At 36.0% G+C, this 23,003-nt stretch overlaps 1 protein-coding gene across 1 annotated transcript in view; it reads right to left on the bottom strand.

The window, feature by feature from the left end:
• The window catches only part of ANO3 (anoctamin 3), a 453,610-nt gene that overhangs the window by 175,810 nt on the left and 254,797 nt on the right, over positions 1-23,003 (bottom strand). The window contains exon 4 of the mRNA XM_010831780.1: positions 19,829-19,947. Within this exon, the coding sequence (XP_010830082.1) occupies positions 19,829-19,947 (119 nt within the window). The remainder of the gene's footprint in view (positions 1-19,828; positions 19,948-23,003) is intronic.

Below are 23,003 nucleotides of genomic sequence, written 5' to 3'. Positions count from 1 at the left end.
ATGTGTTGTCCAGTTAAGTGACAATATAGAGTCCATTTGTCTGAATGCTCAGTTGGTCAGTTAATCTACTCCGTGCGTGGATGTGTTTTGTAAATGTGTATGACATCACAAACATTTGCATTTATGGGTATGAGGCAACAAAGGCTCATGAATAAGACTTGTTGTATAAATCCATATTGCCTCCTTACCTGTAGTCTTTCCACAGGCCCTTTCTCCCACACTCTGTGCTCTAGCTATGTGTGTCTCTTATCTTGATCACTGCACATACATGACTAGTCTAGACCCTACTTTTGTTCATGCCCCAGCCTTCGTCTGCTCCAATGGCACTTTTCATTTTTTCCAAGTCTGCTTCCACTTCCACAATAATCTGCATGCTTGCTACAAAATGAAGACAAAGTTAAGTGTTGCTCAGAGGTGACTGCTGTTTCAAATTCAGAGCTCTCTTTCACTCTCTCCTCTCTCAATCCACAGATACAGATGCAACTGTATGTGTGATGCGTATACACTTCTCTGATATATAATATGCAAGGTGGCTATGTCCTATTGCACTGTTTAATACCCAAACAGTATTCAGTTTTACAGTTCTTTCATTTATTTACCTTCCAGTGAAGAATAGGCCTATTCTTCTAGCCTATTCTAGTGAAGAATAGGCTTTCCTGATGACTCAGATGATAAAGAATCTGCCTGCAGTGCAGGAGACCTGAGTACAATCCCTGGGTTGGGAAGATCACCGGGAGAAGGGAATAGCAACCCACTACAATATTCTTGCCTGGAGAATTCCATAGACAGAGGAGCCAGTATACAACTGAGCAACTAACACTTATTGTGAATGGTAATGATTCATTGAAGAATATTTGGGCTATATTTGCTAAATTATTCTTTGGCATGATTCATCATGATTCAGTGAATATCCCTGAATATCATACATCCCTATTAACCTCTCTAATTGTTTTATTCATATAAATCCTAGAAGTAAAATTACTCAAAACTTTTATCCAATTTCAAAGATAAGCTTGATTTCCTACTTTTTCATAAACTTTATCTTAACTCTTAAGGCCACAATCATAACTCTATTCGACTGAAAGTTGTAATGTTTTCCTAATATTCTTCTTCATGTTCACTTATTTAACAAGTTTATTGTGTGTTCTTGTTATGAGGCAGGCTCTGTGCAAGGTGCTGATGTAATTACAAAGAAAAATAGACCATGATCCCCATCCTTGAGAGAGTAATTTAGTCAAGTGGACAGATAGCAGGACAAGTTAATTACAATTTGGTGTTATTTGGGCTATATGAGGGATGAGCGCAAGAGCTGAGAAGAAAGATAAAGTGACTGTCTGGAGAAGGAAGGAAAAGTCTTCTCTTTAACAAATAGTGCTAAAACAAGTAGACAGTCAAATGCAGAACAGGACAAAACAACTAATCTAGATGGACTACACTCTTCACGAAAATAATTCAAAATGGATCAAAGCCTTAAATGTAAAGTATGAAACTATAAAATTGCTGGAAGGAAACCTAGATGACCTCTGAAATAGTGATGATGTTTTAGATACAACACCAAAGTCATGATCCCTGAAAGAAATAATGTATAGCTAGACCTGATTAAAATTCTGCTTTGGAAAGAGACAATATCAAGAGAATTAGAAGACAAAGCATAAGAGAAAATATTTTCAAAAGACATATCTGATAAAGAACTGTTATCCTAAGTAAACAAAGAAATCCTAAAACTCAATATTAAAAAATCAGTTAAAAATGGCATGTGATCACTGAAAATACACCTCTTCAAAGAAGATAGTAAATAAGTATATGTGAAGATGCTCCACACTGCATGCTACCAGGGAAATGCAAATGAAAACAATAGTGAGGTACCATTACGAATACATTAGAATGGCCAAAACCCAGTACATTAATAACAATAAATGCTGGTGAGGATGTGGAGCATCATGGATTCTCACTCATTGCTGCTGAAAATGCAAAATGGTATAGCTACTTTAGAAGACAATTTTTGGGTTTGTTATAAAACTAAACATACTCTTACTATATGATTCAGAAATTGTGTTCCCGGGTATTTTCCCAAAAGAGTTGAAAATCTATGTCCACGTAAAAACCTACATGTGCGTGTTCACAGCAGCTTTATGAATAATTGCTCAAATGGGAAGCAACCAAGACGTCCTCCAGCGGGTCAATGGATAAACTGTGGCACAGCCAGACAATGGAACAATATTCAGCACTAAAAGTAAGTGGGTTATACAGCTATGAAAAGACATCGGTTCAGTTCAGTTGCTCAGTCATGTCTGACTCTTCGCGGCCCCATGGACTGCTAGAGGAATCTTTAATGGATATTGCTCAGTAAAACAAAACAATCTGGAAAGGCTATATGCTGCATGATTCACAACTATATGACATTCTGGAGAAGACAAAACTATGGGAACAACAGAAGTACTAATAAAAAGAAAAGTGGTTGCTGGCAAGGGGCCGGAGTAAGGTAAAGAGAAACAGTCAGAGCACAGAGGATTTTTAGATCAGTGAAAATGATCTGTATGTTATTATATTGATGTATATACATCATCATACATTTATTCAACCCATAGAATGTACAATACTAAGAGTGAACCCTAAGGTAGACTGTGGACTTTGGATGATTATGAAGTATCGATGTAGGTTTATCGTTAGTGAAAAATGTACCATTCTGGTGAGTGATGCTGGTGATGCAGAGGACTATATGCATGTGTGAGGGTAGGGACATACGGAAAATCTCTGTCCCTCCCTTTTAATCCTATTGTAAATCCAAAATTGCTCTAAATATAGTCTTTAAAATGTGGTATGTGAAGAAGGGGAAGAAAAGTCTGCAGGTAAAGGCACAGATCATGCAAGTGGGGGAGTTATTCAAGACCCATTAGGGTGTTGGTTGTGATTATGTTGGGAGAAACTGGTATCTAAACAGGCTGTCAAAGAACAGAAAGGATGATACTTATGCACTCTAACATTTCCATCAGAGTTGCCCTTATGTCCCTATTCTTATCTTTCCCAACTAACTACAAGCCTTTTGATGACTGGAACTATACCTTATTCATTTTTTAACCACTATATTTTGTATAATGCTTGGAGTGTATATGTATGTGTACCCATGACTCAGTCATTCAACCTGTGGCTGTCTTCTCAAAGTCACAGTGTTTTCTTTTCACTGATACATGTGAATTTAGAAATTCTATAATAATATGCATTTCTAGTGTATACAAAATAAAGGGAGTAAAAAATCACCTATAATCCCAGTATGATACTTGAAGACTCTTTTTACACACATGCAAGTATAATTTTGTTTTCAAACAAAATTATTTTGCTTTTTTCCCTCTTTGACATGTTCCCATGTCACTATAAGCAACATCACTGTGATTTTTTAGTAACTATCATCTCTACGGTTATACATATACATGTATTCTGATGTTGGAAACTGCCAGCACTCCTGGCTACACCACCATCATTTTCAACTGAACTGCTCTAACATCACCTTACTCTCATCACTGTTTGCCCATTCTCATGAAAAGCGATCTCAGGAAAACAGAAATCTGTTGAAAACTCTTTGAACTTAGAATGAAATCCAGACTCCCGGCGGAAGGGCCCCTGAATGGAGTGTTGCTTACCTCTCTCTCTCCTCTCATTTCAGCCGTCCTGGTGTTCAGTCTCTGTGTTCCTGCCACACAGGCTATGTATCAGTTTCTCAAACACACCAAGCTCTTTCCCATTCCAGGGCCCTCATAAGAGGCACCTCTCTGCCTGGAATACCTCTTTCTCCCACTCTTCCTTCGGCTGACTTCTCATCTTTCAGTTCTTGGCGTTAATACCTTCTGAGAGGTTAATACCTCCCTGATTGCCCTGTGTAGCCTCTTCCACTATTTAATGACCCACTTAATGACAACTTGTAAATAGTTATTTAACTTGTTAGTTTATTATCTATTTTCTGACTCCTCCATTAGACATCTACAAACTTTGCAAGGGTAGGAATTCTGCCTGTTTTAATCATCAAGAAATATCCAGACTTAGTATAAGGTCTGGCATATGGCAGGCTCTCAAAAAATAGAGTACACTGGAGATATTAAGGGAAGATGTCAGGGAATGGTTCTCAAATGTGGTACCAGTATCAGCAACATCAACATCATCTGAGAATTTTTTAGGAAAACAAATTCTCCAGCCTCAACTAGAATTATTGTTATCAGAAGCTCTGGTGTAGAGCTTTGTCACCTGTTTTTTTAACAAGCCCTACAGGTGATTTTGATGTTTCCAGCTTGACAACCACGGTTGCAAGGTATCTGTTTAGAAAAAGAAACATATTTTGTTTGAAAGTTGCCACAGCTAAAATTCCTTAGAATGTGAAATCTGAACCTCTGTGTGTGTCTATGTGCTCAATCATTTCTGACTCTTTTGCGACCTCATGAACTATAGCATGCCAGGCTTCTCTGTCCATGGGATTTCCCAGGCAAGAATAGTGGAGTGGGTTGCCATTTCCTTCTGTAATTTGAAACTTTAATATTACCAAATGTCATCTTTCATTTATTGATAAAAAAAATGCTGAAAGATAATTTTTAAAAAATATTTAACCTGACAATTAGTGAAGTTTTGCTTATAATTTTGCTTTTAAGGTTATAAAATACACATAATTCTTATAAAATCAAGTAAAATTATGCAGCACATACTCTTCTCTGCAAAAAGTCCTCAAATGTAAAGCTACTTTCCTACTGATGGCTGAGTACTAATTCAGTTAAAATCAGGTATAATTATGGAATAACATATTTCGTACTTTTCTCAAGATGGTTCATACAATGAATTATTCTGAATAATGTATCAAGCACTTGGTCTTTGAGGTGAATTTTTGCATTAGTGACTTTAGTTATTTTATTTAAGAGGAATCAGTTTTTCAACATTTGGAGTATCCTATGAAATGGAGCTGGTTCACTGAGCAACACAGTATCAGTGGAATTGCAAAGAAGATAGAAAATTAATCACTGAAGGTGGAACCTCAGGTTGGATTCAAAACACTTGAATTACCTGACCTGCTATCACTGGACTAAGTGTGACTCTGAATACCATAGAATAAGACATATATCCATAGAAAGAATAAAAATTATGAAGCAAGTGTAAGTTTTCTTTGTAACAGTTAAAAAGGAACCAAAAGGAAGAGAGAAACAAAATACTGGTTGAATTTCTATGATGTAACAGGCACTATATTATACTAAGTGCTGGTTTTTAAGACTATCATATTATTCTCTTTCCACCCATTTTTATTTGCCAAAATCAAAGGTGTTCTGGGTTTTCTAATGAAATCCAAAAGCCAAACCTTTCTAAGCAGATTATGATGGGGTAGACTATGGTTTTTCTACTGGGTTCTCAATGAAATAAACATTTGTTTTTGAACATATGAGCTTTAAATATAATCTTAGTGGGAATAATTGACAGAGAATACATTTGAGCATACTTTTTCCTCCCCACTGATTTTTATATTTCATATACTATAAAATGAATCTTTTAAGTATTTATTTTTTTTAAAGAATACTTATTTACATATCAGTGATTATCTATTTTAGATGATCTAACCTTAAATGGAGATTTTGAAGTTGAACCTCTTATCTCCAAAGGGAAGGAGCTGACATTTTTAAACAAAGAAATGAAAGCCTTCAGAATGGGACAAAAAATAATTTTATCACCTTTAAATGCATGAGAAAATACAGTAGGTTGAAAAACATTTTGTTCCCTAGTTTAAAACAAAATTAATTTGATAGTTGTGTCAGTTTTTTAACATTTAATGTTACAAGACATGCTTCTTTAAATTTGGATTTTTTTCTCAGACATTCTACTTTGACTGATATTATTTACTAAAATACCTTATATAAAAAATAATTTAAGAACATCTTAAAAAGACATCCTTTTGTAAGTGATTATACTTTATAAATATTTTGAATGAAGAACAAATTTTAGAGTAGAACTTGTGAGTACCTATTTCATTGAAACCAAAATTCAAATGCATTTAAAAATAGCCAAAACTTCAGAGAGGCAGCATCTGTTATGTGAGATAAACACTGATGCTTAAAATATATCCATTTAGATGATATAGTTCTTATTTTTAAAAATACATTTCTAGTATTTGAAAGAACAGAGACACTCATCTACTATTCTGCAATCAATGCCTATAATTCTTTGTTGGCTTCTTACATATTTTTAAGGAAACAAAAAAGTAAAATAGAATTCCTAATGTTTAAATATACTTATTTAAACATACCACAGTCAGAGTTCTGGGTTCAGCGGCATTTGGAATCCTTCATTGCTGACAACAGAGTTTCAAATGACAATCTTCTTTGAAGCACTCTTCAGCTTGACAACAGAAAGTTCTCCCTTCCACCGCCTGCTTTTTCCATTAGCTAGAGTGTTACATATTGAACGCTGCACAAAGCATTTGACTGGAGGGTTTTTAGACAACTCTTTAAATGCCTGAATCTGAATAATGATTAAAAGGGGGAAAAAGATAACACATCATCTCTTTATAAGAACTTCTGTATTTTTTTAATTACTTTATTTTAAGGGGGAGTGGTTTATTTTAAGGGGGCTGCCTTCATGTGTCATTGTTTAATAGTGTCTGCGTATGATTCATCTAAATGGCATTTAGTTATATAATGTCAGTGACATTTTGATGATTTTACTGTCAATTTTTAATGATCTATTGCATATTCTTAGGTTATTTGAATTAGTTGGGCAGATTAACATAAAAGGTGGGAGGTATATTTCAGCCTGAATAATAGTGGTCTGACAAACAAAAACTTTTTTTATTGGTGAACTTTATTTTTATACGTAATGTTTTTTTGATAGCTGAGTGGGGCTATATATTTTTTTCCAGTTCATGTAAATGGCCACATTTTCTTTTTCACTGGAGAGAGTTAAAACAGAACCATTAGTAGTTTTTGAAAAATCCTATATCTATTACTTGACATTGTATTATATTGGCTCTGGGATGAAAATGATGAAGTGATTGTAACCTGAAAGCAACAGAAGTAATTGTTACCTTAAAAAATAAATAAATGAATGAATAAATTGAATTGAAAAATTTAGCCCATTTGTGATGAACACTGACAGGATGAAATGCAACAGAAGGTTACATTTATTTCTGTCAAGGAAACCTCCATAGGATAGCTTGTAATTGAGACTGACAAGACAGTGAACTAAGAATCAGCCACTTAATGGATATGGCCCTGAATTAATCAGCATGCTAAGAATGGATTTTCCAGTTAATCCCACATAACAGAATATTTTAATGTCACACAAGAGTTTGAAACCTTTAAACAAATTGAAGATTACTGTAATCCCAATGTCTACACTGTCTGTGTCATCAAGGGGTTAATAAAATCATGCAGGTCTCCATGGGATCCTCACCTGGAACCTTGAATTGCACCTTGCAAAGAAGTCAATGGTCACAAGCCAATTTTTTTAAAATTCTACAGGTTTCAGAAGTTATTTAATAAACACAAGAGTACTTAATCTTGTTGATATTTTCTTCCCTTTTCAAATAGTGATAGTGGCTCAGAATGGTCATATTCTGATGGACGCATTTGGTGGCAAGGAGTCTATAGGCCAATGTGAATGGAGGCAAAGGGCATGGGGTGGTGAAGGGCTCTGAGCAGCAGAAAAGGGGTGAGTATTTCACAGTTTATTAGGATTTGAGCATAGGAACCTCAATTTTATACTTTCTTCTTAAGCAGAAAACATTGACAAAAGCACAATATCCATGGTCCCTAGGGAACATGAGAATTCCTGAGTGAGGTGAACATGTTCTCTAACCACTTGATGGACTTGTCTCACACCTCCAGAACGCTGTTCAGTACAGCACAGCGCTTAGCAGTGAGGTGGCCTCTATAGACTTCCTGCCGACTGTTTACCTAGCTTTATGATAAAAGGATACTTAGCCATTCCCAACTTCCATTTCCTCATCTCTGAAAAGAGGGTAAAAATATACCCAACTTTTTAAGAGTTGCAAGTATAAATGGATGTAGGTCATCAATAAAATCTCTGAAGGATCCTTAATAGATGTTAGCTGTTGTAATTATTTACTGTTATTTTTATTAATGTTCCAACAACCTGGAGAGCCTCAAGTTAGGAGATTAATGAAGTAGACTTGACTTCAACTGTGTTCAAATAGCATTACTTTTGATGTGATTTCACTGGCTGCCCTCGCATCTCAGCAGGTAGAGAGAAAGTTTGATGTGAGCCTATCATTGACTGACTGTATAAATATCAAGCAGAAGAATTATCTGCACCATTTAACTGGTGTGCCCACACATTAATTTATTAAATTTGCTTTCATGTCCCATAAACGTATATACAATTCTGCAGACAAGTTATCGCAGCTTTCATTTTAGAGCTAAAGTCCTCCGGGGAGGCTTAGGAGATCTCCCAAGATAAGCTAAATACCCTTGGGGACAACCAGTAAGCTGGTGATTGAGGAAGCCTGTTCTGTGTCTAATTACCAAGACATTAGTTCCAGGAGAGAACAAACATCTATGGCATTTTGTTTGTTTTCTTGTATCGCTTATGAAATAAGACGACTTCCTAAATAGGCACATTTTCCCCACATAGTCTTTAAGGGAACAAAAAGACAACAATCCCAACAAAGCCATCCTTCACCTAAATCTACTCTCATAATTAAATGTCTCTTGATCTTCTAGCCTCCAGCTCTAGACATAGCCGTAGGGGCTTTTGTGGAGGAGTGTGGCAACCCACTCCAGTGTTCTTGCCTGGAGAATTCCAGGGATAGGGGAGCCTGGTGGGCTGCCGTCTATGGGGTCGCACAGAGTCGGACACGACTGAAGCGACTTAGCAGCAGCAGCAGCAGAGTTTTGTGGAGTTTATTTTTTCCCTGGTTTACAAGGGTAGTTCCCATACTGTGTAGCAGATGCATTTGAAAACATTTAGATCACTGATTATTATGTAACACCAAGGAGTATACACATCCTCCTCTGTGGCTACTTTTGCTAGAAATAGTAAGTCTGTAACAAACTCCCAACAAATTTTTATTTTGTTGATACAAGAGTAAATTACAAACAGATTAGTCCACTCCTGGGATGTAGAGGGTTCAGTTCAGTTCAGTTCAGTCGCTCAGTCTTGTCCGACTCTTTGCGACCCCATGAATCGCAGCACGCCAGGCCTCCCTGTCCATAACTACCTACTTCAGAGCAACATTTTAGGATTTTTGAAAGATATGATTAATATACGAGTATGTTATTATAGTTAACTATTAAGCTGAAGTCAGAAAAGCATAGAGTACTGAAGATAAAGAGACATGCTACAGTCCAACTCTGTTCCTGCCTAGTTCAGAGACTGGGCAAAAAACTTACCTCTTTAAATCTTATTTTCTTCATTAGTAAAATTAGACTACTACTACTACTTACTTTCATTATTATGAGAATTAGATTATATATATATGTGTATATATATAGAGAGAGTGCACTTCTGTTTAATGACAGTTAACATATTGAAAAGCTGAAGTCCTGAATTGCTCTTATCTCACCAATATAGCAAAGTAGAAAAGCAGTTGTCAGAAACAGAACCATCTTATTTTAAATTCTGCATCTGCCCATTTACTAGCTGTGTGAGATTTTTTAAAATAGGAATTATAATAGTGTAATACTTAATAGCTTACATATAAGAATATGTGAAATAAACTTTGTCATGTGAATTTGACCAATCAGTTTAATTTTTTGTACACAATGCTAATAATTTTATTTATGAAAAAGAGCTATATTACTTGTATATAGATGGTATCAAACTGCATATACTGTTTTTTAGAACCATTTTCTTATTATGTAATTATACACTGTGATTATTTCACATCATCCTTAAATAACTGGGGACTCATTTTTTATCACCTTATTTAAAGGCATTACTGCTTTTAATTTCATTTTTTACTCTTGAACATTTAAGCACTTTATATTCCCTCCCCCACAATTCCCTTACAAATTACAGTGTGAGAAACATCTTTAAACAATTATTTGGGCTAACATCTAATTACATTCTCTGAATAAGTTCCTAGAAGTGGGTCAAAGGAAAGATTATTTTAAGGTTTTTAATTGTTATTGTCAAATTACTTTCCAGAAAATTTGGATCAACATACATATCTACCAATAAAAAATTAAAGTGACAGTCTGTAGTATCAATTCTGAGTTTTATTTTTAAAATTATAATTTGGTTTAAAAAATTGCTTACTTTTGTATTTCTGCAATTACTAGTTCTGCTAATCACTGCTAATCACTTTACATGTTAAAACTGTATTGTTTTTTAATGATTTTTTTACTTGTGCATTTATCAATTATATTACTATGATGTCTTTGTAGACTAAGAATATGAACCAAACTTTGGTATATTCTAGTATATTCTATATGTAGAATCTTAAGTTTATCTCTTTCTTCTTAATGCTATTGTAATTTTGATACTAGTAAGTATCTAGTCAACTCCATCAAGATTTCCATGATTAATTTTGTTGCTTGTGTAGAAAATCCCTTTACAGAAGACATTTTTCCAGTCTGTGATTAGGAAAAAAAAAAAAAGCTTGTTTTATTTTTACACATACAGTTTTGAATTGGTTAACTATTTAGTTCTTCAATTCATTTTGGTGTAAGATGTGAGGTAGGCATCTGAAAACATTTTGCATGCGTACTAAGTCGTGTCTGATTCTATGCTACCCTACTGACTGTAGCCCACCAGGCTCCTCTATCTGTGGGATTCTCCAGGCAAGAATACTGGATTGGTTGCCATGCCCTTCTCCAGGGGATCTTCCCAACCCAGGGATCAAACCCATATCTCTTATGTCTCCTGTGATGGCAGAAGGGGTCTTTACCACTAGCGCCACCTAGGAAGCCTGAAAACATTTTAACCTCTTCCAAATTACTGATCAGTTACTGTGAGAACATTTGCACATTTTTCAAAAGATTGATGTCTTTACAATTTGAAATGATATTTTTATCACAATACATACACGAAAACATGAACACATTAGGGTTTAAACAACTCATAGATAATGTGGAGGGGTTCTAGAAAATCTTATGCTAAATCTTAGGGAAAATAAACACTAGCAATTAGCAAGTATAGAACACACCCTCATCATTTTCTGATGAGGGCTTTAAGGGTCAAGGTAAGTGATTAAACAGCACAATAGAGGGACATGCCTTCTATGGCCACAGGGAAGATAATGCTCTCCTCAGTATCAAAGAGTCTGCAGACAAGATCAGTTATTTGTTAGACTGATTAAAAAGGAGTCTTTTTAAAACTAGGGAAGAAAAATACCGGCAAAAACATTAAGAAACCAAAATGATTTCCTGCATGTCCCATGGTTTACATAAAAATTAAATATTTAGGGTACAGTTTCCCACAATGAAATTATTAAATATAAACAAATATTATCTCAGGTCCTAAGTTAGGGAAATATTAGCATTTTCTTTAGAAACTATCTCAATAAATGCAAATAATTAGTATTTAATTTCATGTATACTCATTAGCTGAAACAGCCATACTAGGTCAAGTTTAGTCATTTACCTTGTATTTTAAAATAACATTATCTTACAATTACTGGGGCAAAGTGTGCAAATTCAGAATATTAACACCTATACATTATTTGGAGACAAAGAACCATTGAATTGAGTTAACAACTGCCAATGTCCATGGGAAAGGTACACTGTAGAAGACCATAGAGACCATCGGGCTCACCATCACCATTATATGATCTGTGCTTCTCCAGCATTAGCAGAAAACTATTTCTGTTACCAATTTAGTTAAAGATGAACACCATCTGCCAATGCCAGTAGACAGTCAAACTGAATGGCCTTGTGATTCAAATTTAATGAACTGCTAAAATATTCATATCAAGATTTTCCTGGTCTATAACCCCTTTTCTGTCTAATATGATACCCAAAGTCTCTTAAGAGGGGGAGTCACTATAATTTGAAATATAGATATATATTCTCAGATATTATTAGCAACTTCTATAGTTATTTTTGGCATCCTGAGGGACAGTAGCAGCAGTAAACTCTTCATTAATGCCTAGTACACAAGCCACTGATTCTGCTTCACAGCGTCGTTCCTTTTAACCTAGATTAATCACAGACATTTTCTGTAAACTGTCCACATCAAGAAGTCTCCACTGGTATGAAGTATATGATTCCTTGATGCAGAAAGGGATTTTGTTTCTCAGAACCATCCAGTTGGTTATAGGACCTTATCATCATGTGTTATTCATAATTCTCTCTATACTAATGAGACAGAGAGAGGAAATATTTACTGAAATAATCTTAAAAAGAATCCCTCTCTCCTCTAAAACTTTGCTTGCAGTCTGCCCAGGTGCTCCAGTCTATAAATCCATAGAATTGCTTCTTTTCTCGCATCACATTATTAATTTTCTCCCTCATTTTTCTTGTCTACATATATGTGACACAGTCTTTTTGTCAAAATGTTAGAAAGGAAATAAACTTGCCTTTAAAAAAGCTAGTTCCTCACCAATTTTAATGGGTGTTTGGAACATTACTAACAATATACATATGGTTTAATGGAAGGTAATCTTGGAATTCTTCACTGATACAAAGGTACAAAAAAACTACTTTTGTAAATAGAGTTTTATTAAAAAAAGATAATTTAAGAAAATGTTAGAGCCCTAGATTTCTCATGATTTAGGTTATGACATTAAGATATTCTTGGGCTCTATAGAATTAAATGGATAACATGGGTATGTGTGGAAAACTCAGGGACAATTTTGCACGTGTTCCCTTTCCAGTGAGAAAGAATTCACTTTACATTTACAATCATTGGTGCCAGCAAATACGCTACCCTCTAACATTTATGGCTCCAATATCTATTGTGGATAAATAAACCAGCCCCAAATACTTTTTATTTAGCTCAGGAATCTGTGAGCAGCCTGGGCCCCGTTGTGTAGTTCTCCCAGTCTCAGCTAGACCTTCTGTGGGTTCTAGCTGGATTCTTTCACGTCTCTGTGTCAGCGGGGACAACTGGACTCCCTAGGTTTCAGTCCACACGGCCTTATTATCCTCTTGCAGGATGGCTCTGACATTCCTATGATGGAGGCAGAGTCCCAAGAGGGAATAATGGGAATGCAAGATCTTTCAAGTTCAAGGTTCAGCACTGGGACATGGTCACTTCTGCAGGCAATCTATTGATCAAAGCAAAGCCCGAGGCCAGTCCAGTAAGAGTGTACCTCTTGGATGAGAGAACCTGCAAAGTTCCATTGAAAATATTATAGGTATAGGGAAAAGGGAAGGGCTGTGGCCAATTTTGTAGCTACTGCAAAGCCCCAGAGATATTTAAATACAGCTTTTATTATACAGCTTGAGGCTAGATAAATCTAGACTTATCCCATATCTAGTATCATCTCTAATTTCTAAAGCCTCTTAGCTTTCTTCGTTTATATGCATGCCCACCTCCTGAACTGCATCCCACTACATGGATAGCAAGACCTGTCCATATTTGCCATCTTTCTTTGTCCTCTGTCCTGCGGGACAGAGTGGGTTAAAAATAAATTAAAAATATGTCCTATTAACTTATCAATATCATTTTATCATATTAGATATCAGTATCACATGAGTTTAATCTGTGAAATATTAAAGACTTTTAGTGTAAATGATACATGCCTAAAGTTAATAACTTAAAGAAAACATTCTAAAGAAATAATTCATCTTACTGAAGATAATTCTAGTGCAAACTATAGTATCTTACAGATATATCTGACTTACAAAATTATCAGAAGCAGTGGATATATCGTCAAAGCAAAATTCACCACACTGACTCAAGATCATTCAGGGAATGTTTGTACAATGGCTCTCAAAACAAATTCTCAAGCAGATGTATAGTCTGCCTGTACAATAACCAGTAAACTAGTCAGATGGATTTCTATATTTATTTATTTGTTTTTACTATTGATAAACTCAACAGGGAGTCCTCATAAATTCAATGTTAGACACCACTTTGACACATTTGGAGTTATTTCCTAGAACCTAGTTTTATAGCTGATGGCAAATCTTGTTAGAAATTTTTATTTGTTTTCTGTAATCTAACACTTGTCATGATTTACAATGTAGTTTACATTAGGAATCATTTTCCTCTGTGAATCTTTGTTCCCTTTCTGCTGACTTTTTATAAACTTGTTTTTTCATCTCTAAAATGTAATTGAATAACTTTTGTGAAGAAATAAAATATCAGTTACACTGTATAATATCCATGGGACAGGTTGCAACCAGTACAGTTATCCCAAGCAAATAACATAATGCACAGATCTTCAGCCATACAACTAGATACATAGAGATCAATACATGCTAATTTGAACCATATGAAAGTTGCTATTTTGTAGGTCACAAGTGAATGAATGTTGTCAATTTCCTAAGAGCCAACTTAAAATATATGTACATACACATACACACATATATATGCATATTATTTAATGATGGGATGAAATATCAATAACCTCAGATATGCAGATGACACCACCCTTGTGGCAGAAAGGGAAGAAGAATTAAAGAGCCTCTTGCTGAAGGTTAAAGAGGAGGTTAAAAGACATTTGCTCCTTGGAATAAAAGCAATGACAAACCTAGACAGCATATTAAAAAGCAGAGACATTACTTTGCCTATAAAGGTCTGTATAGTCAAAGCTATTGTTTTTCCAGTAGTCATGTATGGATGTGAGAGCTGAAAAATAAAAAAGCTGAGCACCGAAGGATTGATGCCTTCAAACTGCAGTGCTGGAATCTTGAGAGTCCAGACTGCAAGGAGATCCAACCAGTCAGCCCTAAAGGAAATCAGTCCTGAATATTCATTGGAAGGACTGATGCTGAAGCTGAAGCTCCAATACTTTGGCCACCTGGTGCAAAGTGCTGACTCATTGGAAAAGACCCTGATGCTGAGAAAGATTGAGGGCAGGAGGAGAAAGGGACGACAGAGGATGACATGGTTGGATGGCATCACCGACGGAATGGACATGGGTTGGACCAAACTCCTGGTAGATACTGAAGGGAAATACTGAAGGGAAGCCTGGCATGCTGCAGTCCTTGGGGCACAAAGAGTCGGACATGACTGAGAGACTGAACAGCAACAGCAGAGTTATAAACTAAGGTTATTCAGATGCTTGTTCAAACAATAGATATATAGGTCATTGCTTTTTTGAGGTTCTCTCTGATAAATGTACACAAAGAATACACCTAAGAAGATTATTTTGCCTTTCATTTATAGATAAGCTTTGCAAGCAAGTAGCCTAGCTAAATGTATTTTAAACATCTTTTTTCTTCTTTTGGAATAAAACTATTTATTCAAGTTGGATTTGTGCTACACCTTAACCTATAAAATGGATGAAAGTGGGCATATTTTCATAGAAGCTAGAAGAGTGAATCCAAAAGCCTCTAGGTGATGCACTACATTTTCAAATTTGACTAGAAGTGTAATAGAACTAACAGGACTTTAGGTTAGGATGACTGGACTGGACGACTGTGGTATACTACCATCATCACACATCATTCTCTTATTTTGCTGTCAAAAAAACAAAATATGTATGCAGGTTTGATTATTTCTTCTTAACTTGAATATTCTAAAGTTCAAGTCTAGTTTAGAGATTTGGGAATTGGTGACTGTTGAGCAGAAATGGAGTGGAAGGTATCATTGGTGGCGGTGGTTTAGTTGCTAAGTCGAGTCCAACTCTTGTGATCCCATGGACTATAGCCCACCAGGCTCCTCTTTCCATGGGATTTTCCAGGCAAGAATACTGGAGTGATTTGCCTTTTCCTTCTCCAGTGGATCTTCCCGATCCAGGGATCGAACCTAGATCTCCTGCACTGTAGGCAGATTCTTTACTGATTGAGCTACCAGGGAAGCCCAAAGAGGAGGGAAGGAAAGCATTAGAATGAAGAGACTGAAATCATAAAGGGAAGAAAACATGGTGGCATGTGCTAATTTTTAAAGAAGCAGATAACACAAATTTTATTTAATCTTAATTCATTTTTTAATTATTTTAAGCGTATCATGTTTGTGTCCCTATTCATTGGTGCTCAAAGTATCTTAAGGTAGAATATCTGCTTTTCCTCAGTTTTTCTTATGGCTTCTCTCAGGCTCAAGTCTCTTGGAACAATGCTTTAGAGATAGTTGTTGTTTGTTATTGTTCAGTTGCTAAATCATGTCCAGCTCTTCGTGACCCCATGGGCTGTAGCCCACCAAGCTCCCCTGTCCAGGGGATTTCCCAGGCAAGAATACTAGAGTGGGTTGCCATTTCATTCTCCAGGGAATCCTCCCAACCCAGAGGTTGAACCTGTGTCTCCTGCATTGGCAAGTGGATTCTTGACCATTGAGCCACTCAACTCTCCAAACATCCACAGGACCAATCAGATAGTACATAGAGAGGCAGATGAAGTAAACATTGGGAGATAAACTACCGATTAGTGAAGACAAGAAATATCAGCACAAAATAGTATCCTTACTTAACAAAACCAAACCAAAGATGAATGAATAAACCAGGCACAAATATTTATTTCTGTGTCTACTTATTACAGCTCAGAATCAATATAACAGTAAGATTTAAATTGTGCCATATTTTGTCACTAACACACTGATGGTGACAAATGAAGGGATTTGTAAAATTAATCCAGGCCAAACCAAATCAAATATCACAGAAAAAGATATTTTCAAGGAAATGATTATCAGTTATTGTCCATGCAGTGACAACTAAAAGTTAAGTCATTCCTTATATTAACATCCAAATTTCTTTTACTAAGGTATTCCCACTTTAATCAATAAGCAATTTAAGAAAAAATGAAGTGAAGTTGGACTGAGTCAATATTTGTCTTGGAAAGCATCAAAAGGGGATGATGGTATTTGGTGCTGGATGACTTTATTCACATACTTTGAAGAACCCACAAAAGAATTTTGAGGGATGGTGGGATTTCTGGAACCAGAGATTTTTAAAACTGAACCCCAACCCAGTGATTTGTTGATGAATTATAGTTTCAACGCAATATTCTCAACATCCAAGTTGTTATGGAAACCTTTCATAATGTTTCAAAATCTGCAAATCAGTGTGATACACCACATTAACAAACTGAAAAATAAGGATTATATAATCAGCTCCATAAATGCAGAAAAAGTTATTTGACAAAATTCAACATCCATTTATGATAAAAACTCCCATCAAAACAAGTATACAGGGAACATATTTCAACATATACGACAAACCCACAGTTAACATCATACTCAACAGTGGAAAGCTGAAAGCTTTTGTTCAGGGACAAGAGAAGGCTGATAATTCTCAGCACTTTTATTTAACACGGTATTGGAAGTTCTAGCCACAACAATCAGAGAATAAAAATAGGCACAAAGAATCCAAAATGGAAAGGAAGAAATAAAACTGTCACTATTTGCAGATGATATGAAATTTTGTAAAGCTGTAGGCTACAAATTAATGTACAGAAATATGTTGTATTTCTATATACTAACAACAAACAAACTACCAGAAACAGAAATTTTTTAAAAAAATCAAATTTGCAGTTGCATCAAAAAAAATTAAACATCTAGGAATAAGACTATCTAAGGAGGTAAAAGACATACTTGCAAAACTGACACTGATGAAAGCAACTAAAGACCAGATAAACAGATGGAAAGATACATTAGTACCATACTTATGGACTGAAAGAATTAATAATGGTAAAATGATCATACTACCCAAGGCCTTCCACAGATTCAACACAATCACTATCAAAATACCAATGGCATTTTTCAGACAACTAGAACAAATAACGGAGAAGGCAATGGCAACCCACTCCAGTACTCTTGCCTGGAGAATCCCATGGATGGAGGAGCCTGGTAGGCTGCAGTCCATGGGGTCGTGAAGAATCAGATATGACTGAGCGACTTCACTTTCACTTTTCACTTTCATGCATCAGAGAAGGAAATGGCAACCCACTCCAGTGTTCTTGCCTGGAGAATCCCAGGGACGGGGGAGCCTGGTGGGCTCCCATCTATGGGGTCGCACAGAGTTGGACATGACTGAAGTGACTTAGCAGCAGTAGCAGAACAAATAATTCTAAAAATTTGTATGGAAATACAAAAGACCCCCACATACCCAGAAACAATCTTGAGAAAGAAGAACAAACCTAGAGGAATCGTGCTTTATGATCTCAAACTATACTACAAGTTAAAGTAACCAAAACCACATGTTACTGGCACAAAAACAAACGCATGCATCAGTGGAACAGAACAATGAATCTGTGACAGAGGAGGCAACAACAGACAACGGGAAAAGACAGTCTCTGCAGTGAAGGATGTCGGTAAAACCAAACAGCTATATACAAAAAGGTCAAACTGGACTACTTTCTCACACCATTCACAAAAGTAAATTAGAAATGGATTAAAGATGTAAATGCAAACCCAAAACCATGAAACTTCTAGGAGATAATATGGGCAGCATGCTCTTTGACATTAATCTCAATGATATTTTCTACATATGTCTCCTTAGACAAGAGAAGCAAAAGCAAAAAATAAACAAATGGGACTACATTACATTAAAAATCCTTTGCACAGTGAAGGAAACTATCAACAAACTAAAAAGGTTCTCCAGGGGATCTTCCCAGCTGAGGGCCTGAACCCACATCTCTTGCATTGGCAGGCAGATTCTTTACTTCTGAGCCACCAGGGAAGCCCATATGGAATATTACTCAGCCATAAAAACAATAAAATCTTGCCATTTGTGACAACACGGAAGGACCTAGAGACCCAGAGGGCATTATGCTTACTGAAGTAAGTCAGGCAGAGAAAGAAAGAAAAACACTGTATGATTTCACTTACATGTCGAATCTAAAAAAGGGAATAAGAGGATAAATATAAAACAGAATTATAGACAGAGAGGACAGACAAGTGAACAGGTGATGGCCAGAGAGGAGGGTGAGGAGGGGAGGAAAGAAGTAAGGGAGATGAAAAGCTACAGACTTCCAGTTGCAAAATAACTGAGTCGTGGGTATGAAATACACAGTGTGGGCAATGGAGTCAATAACTACATTATATCTTTATATGGTGAAAAATGAAAGTGAAAGTCACTCAATCGTATCCGACTCTTTGCGACCCCATGGATGATACACATAGTAAATATAATGAACATTGCTGTATGCTGTTTATGGAAGTTGTTAAGAGTAAATTCTAAGAGTTCTTATTATAAGAACTATATATATATATATATATATATATATGTATGTATTTCTGTTTCTTTGATTTTGTATCTATATGAGACGATGAATGTTCACTCAACTTATTCTGGTAATCATTTCATGATGTATGTAAGTCAAATAATTATACCGTATACCTTAAACTTATAAAGCACTGTGTCAATTATATCTCAACAAAACTTGAAGAAAAACAAAAAATTTGTCAAGCTGACAACATGATTATAATTTTACAAATGATGAAAACAAGGCTAAGTGAGTTTGATTGACTTGCTCAAGTTACCACAACTATAAGTATTGGAACTGCAATTCAAATATTGGCCCACTTGATAATAAAATTCATGTTCTCATTAAACCATGGTGTCCTTCAAAAAACAAGAAGATGGAATAAACCTCTAAAAAATTACTGAATAATTTTATGCTTCAGAATGTTTATAAAATTCTGTTTGACAATATAAATGGATATGATGTCTACACATAACTTTTCAGTTTTAGTCCTGTGCAGCCTTATTCTCTCCAGGAAATATCAACTGAAATTCAAAAGAACTGTATGGATTTAGATGTTAGAGTCCCCAGTGACTTATAGATCGTTTAGTTTGCATTACCTTAGGTAATCTGGGCTTCGGTTCAGAATTATTTTTAGGAACAAAGTCTTTAATGAGGCGAGATCGATCATAATTAGCATGCTCTGATTCATCCGTGTAATCCTTATCTTTTCCTAGGTCTAGAAAAGAAAAAGAGAAAATTACATCCATTTTTATCCTTCTTTCTTTTCTTTCTCCTTAAATATAATAACCTCTTTTTTTCCATGTTTTCTCAAGGTTTAACCAAGTATCATTTTCATATGACCCATATATCCAATAAATAAGCAAAAAAAGGTAATAATACAGAATCTTGCCAGTAACTTTCAGAAAAAATAAAATGCATCTCTGTCATTTAGTGTACTTAAACATTTTGAAAACAAAGTTAAAGTCATGCAAATGCAACTGGCTGTTATCTCTTTTGAACTTGAAAATAGAGATATTTGTAAGAATTCAGTACAATTTTGCTTTTTAAGGCAAATTTTACACGTTTATTTGCTTAATTAAAAAGACTACAGATTTTTGGTCATTTTTTTAAATTGCTGTTTTATAAATATGAACTTGACTTAAAAGAATAAGAAGTCTAAGAAATCATATAAGAAATGCTAACAAATTTTACAAGAAAGATTAAAAAGTATTAGGAGATTGAAATGAAACCACAACAGCAAAAAAGGAGCAAAACATTGAAATATGGTAATTACCACTGGAAAAATCAAAAAGGGTAACACATATAAGAAACTATATGTGCATATTATATGAATAATGAGCAAGCTAGAATCAATGTAAACGAGTATAAAATAGAAAATACCCATGATGGTTGCAAGCATCACCAAGAACTGGTGACAATTCCACAGACTTTGTGTTCTAGGTGATACAAAGAGCTCTCCAAATTAAAAAACAGATTCCTAAATATTTAGTCTTTTCAAATAAATCCAATGAAATTATTGTAATTATTTTATTCAATCTGTCGCTAACCTATTAAATTTTAACACAGAAAACTATACATAGTTCTTTCAAGACTTCAGTCATGTGACTCAGTATTGTAACAAAAAATTTTATTTATACTAATGCATTAGTTTCTTTTATTAGTAATGCTTAAAATCTACTATAACATATGGCATGTGAGGCATAGCTAGCAGTATCAAGTTATTAGTCACAGTATAAACTAAGAATGAACAGATCATTATACACCTTAGGATATACTTAACTACCAATTACATTAACATGCTCTAGGCATTTGACCCGGAGAAGGCAATGGCAAGCCACTCCAGTACTCTTGCCTAGAAAATCCCATAGATGGAGGATCCTGGTAGGCTGCAGTCCATGGGGTCGATACGAGTCGGACACGACTGAGCTACTTCACTTTCACTTTTCACTTTCACACAATGGAGAAGGCAATGGCAACCCACTCCAGTGTTCTTGCCTGGAGAATTCCAGGGACGGCAGAGCCTGGTGGGCTGCCGTCTATGGGGTCGCACAGAGTTGGACACAACTGAAGCGACTTAGCAGCAGCAGCAGCAGCAGACATTTGACCTATACCTATGTACCTATTAATAATAGCTATCACTCATGGATGGCTAATATTTGCTGAGCGTATACTAAGAGCCAGAAACTTTACACATATAATTTCCTTTAATCCTTATAACAACTCTAGTAGTGTGTATGGTTTTTATCTACACAATGATAAATAAACTAAGGCATATGCAAATTAAGTAGCATGGCAAAGTTGCTGAACCATTAACACACACACACACACACACACACACACACACAGAAGTTGCTCAGTCACGTCCGACTCTTTGCAACCCCATGGATTGTAGCCCACCAGGCTCCTCGGTCCATGGGATTTTCCAGGCATGAATACTGAGTGGGTTGCCGTTTCCTTCTCCAAAGGGGTACATCAAACACATCCCGATTGATGCCAAAGCTGATGTTTGTGAACATGCTATAATGTTTCCCAAGACTTAGGTAAGGGCTTCTCAGGTGATGCAGTGGTAAAGAATTTATCTGCCAGTGCAGGAGATGCAGGAGACATGGGTTCGATCTCAAGTACCAACATAATAAGTAAACTTTAGGAACAAAACGTGTCAATATGTTTTAACAGAAAGACTGGAGGGTATTCCTAAAGTCATAATCTGAAAGAAAGAAAATCTATTTTCACAAGCATGTTCAACAAGCCTATGGGCACTAAAGTATAGAAACCATTGCCACCTTAATAAACAGCAACTCAATTCTTCCATCAACACAGGCCAGAATTCTGACTCCTCATTTTCTCTTATCACCATGTCTGCTCCTTAAGCAAATTGTGTTGATTTAGCACAAAGCATAATTTTATAAACGTGGTATATGTTTATCCTATATATATGTATATATATATATATATATATATCATCTGCATATGCACATATGTGTGTGTATAGTACATGCTCTGCTGCTGCTAAGTCACTTCAGTCGTGTCCGACTCTGCAACCCCATAGACGGCAGCCCACCAGGCTCCCCCATCCCTGGGATTCTCCAGGCAAGAACACTGGAGTGGGTTGCCATTGCCTTCTCTAAATGCATATATTTGTGTTGGTGCTTATATAAAGGACAAAGAAAAAAGTATATATGTAGAGAGAGAGTACTGATAGATGATCATCTGTCTCTTCCCACTTTAAGTGCTATTGGTGAGCTGATTGTTTTGTTCACTGCTTCATACACATTATTTAGCTTACTGTTTAGCATCTCGTATGAAATTAAAAGACGCTTACTCCTTGGAAGGAAAGTTATGACCAACCTAGACAGCATATTGAAAAGCAGAGACATTACTTTGCCAACAAAGGTTCGTCTAGTCAAGGCTATGGTTTTTCCTGTGGTCATGTATGGATGTGAGAGTTGGACTGTGAAGAAGGCTGAGCGCTGAAGAATTGATGCTTTTGAACTGTGGTGTTGGAGAAGACTCTTGAGAGTCCCTTGGACTGCAAGGAGATCCAACCAGTCCATTCTGAAGGAGATCAGCCCTGGGATTTCTTTGGAAGGAATGATGCTAAAGCTGAAACTCCAGTACTTTGACCACCTCATGCGAAGAGCTGACTCATTGGAAAAGACTCTAATGCTGGGAGGGATTGGGGGCAAGAGGAGAAGGGGACGACAGAGGATGAGATGGCTGGATGGCATCACTGACTCGATGGATGTGAGTCTGAGTGAACTCTGGGAGTTG

Source organism: Bison bison, unplaced genomic scaffold (assembly GCF_000754665.1).
Source record: "Bison bison bison isolate TAMUID 2011002044 unplaced genomic scaffold, Bison_UMD1.0 scf7180017864531, whole genome shotgun sequence".
NCBI lineage: Eukaryota > Metazoa > Chordata > Mammalia > Artiodactyla > Bovidae > Bison > Bison bison.
The sequence above is the reverse complement of the archived record's forward strand: the minus strand, read 5'-3'. Positions and strand labels throughout refer to the sequence as shown.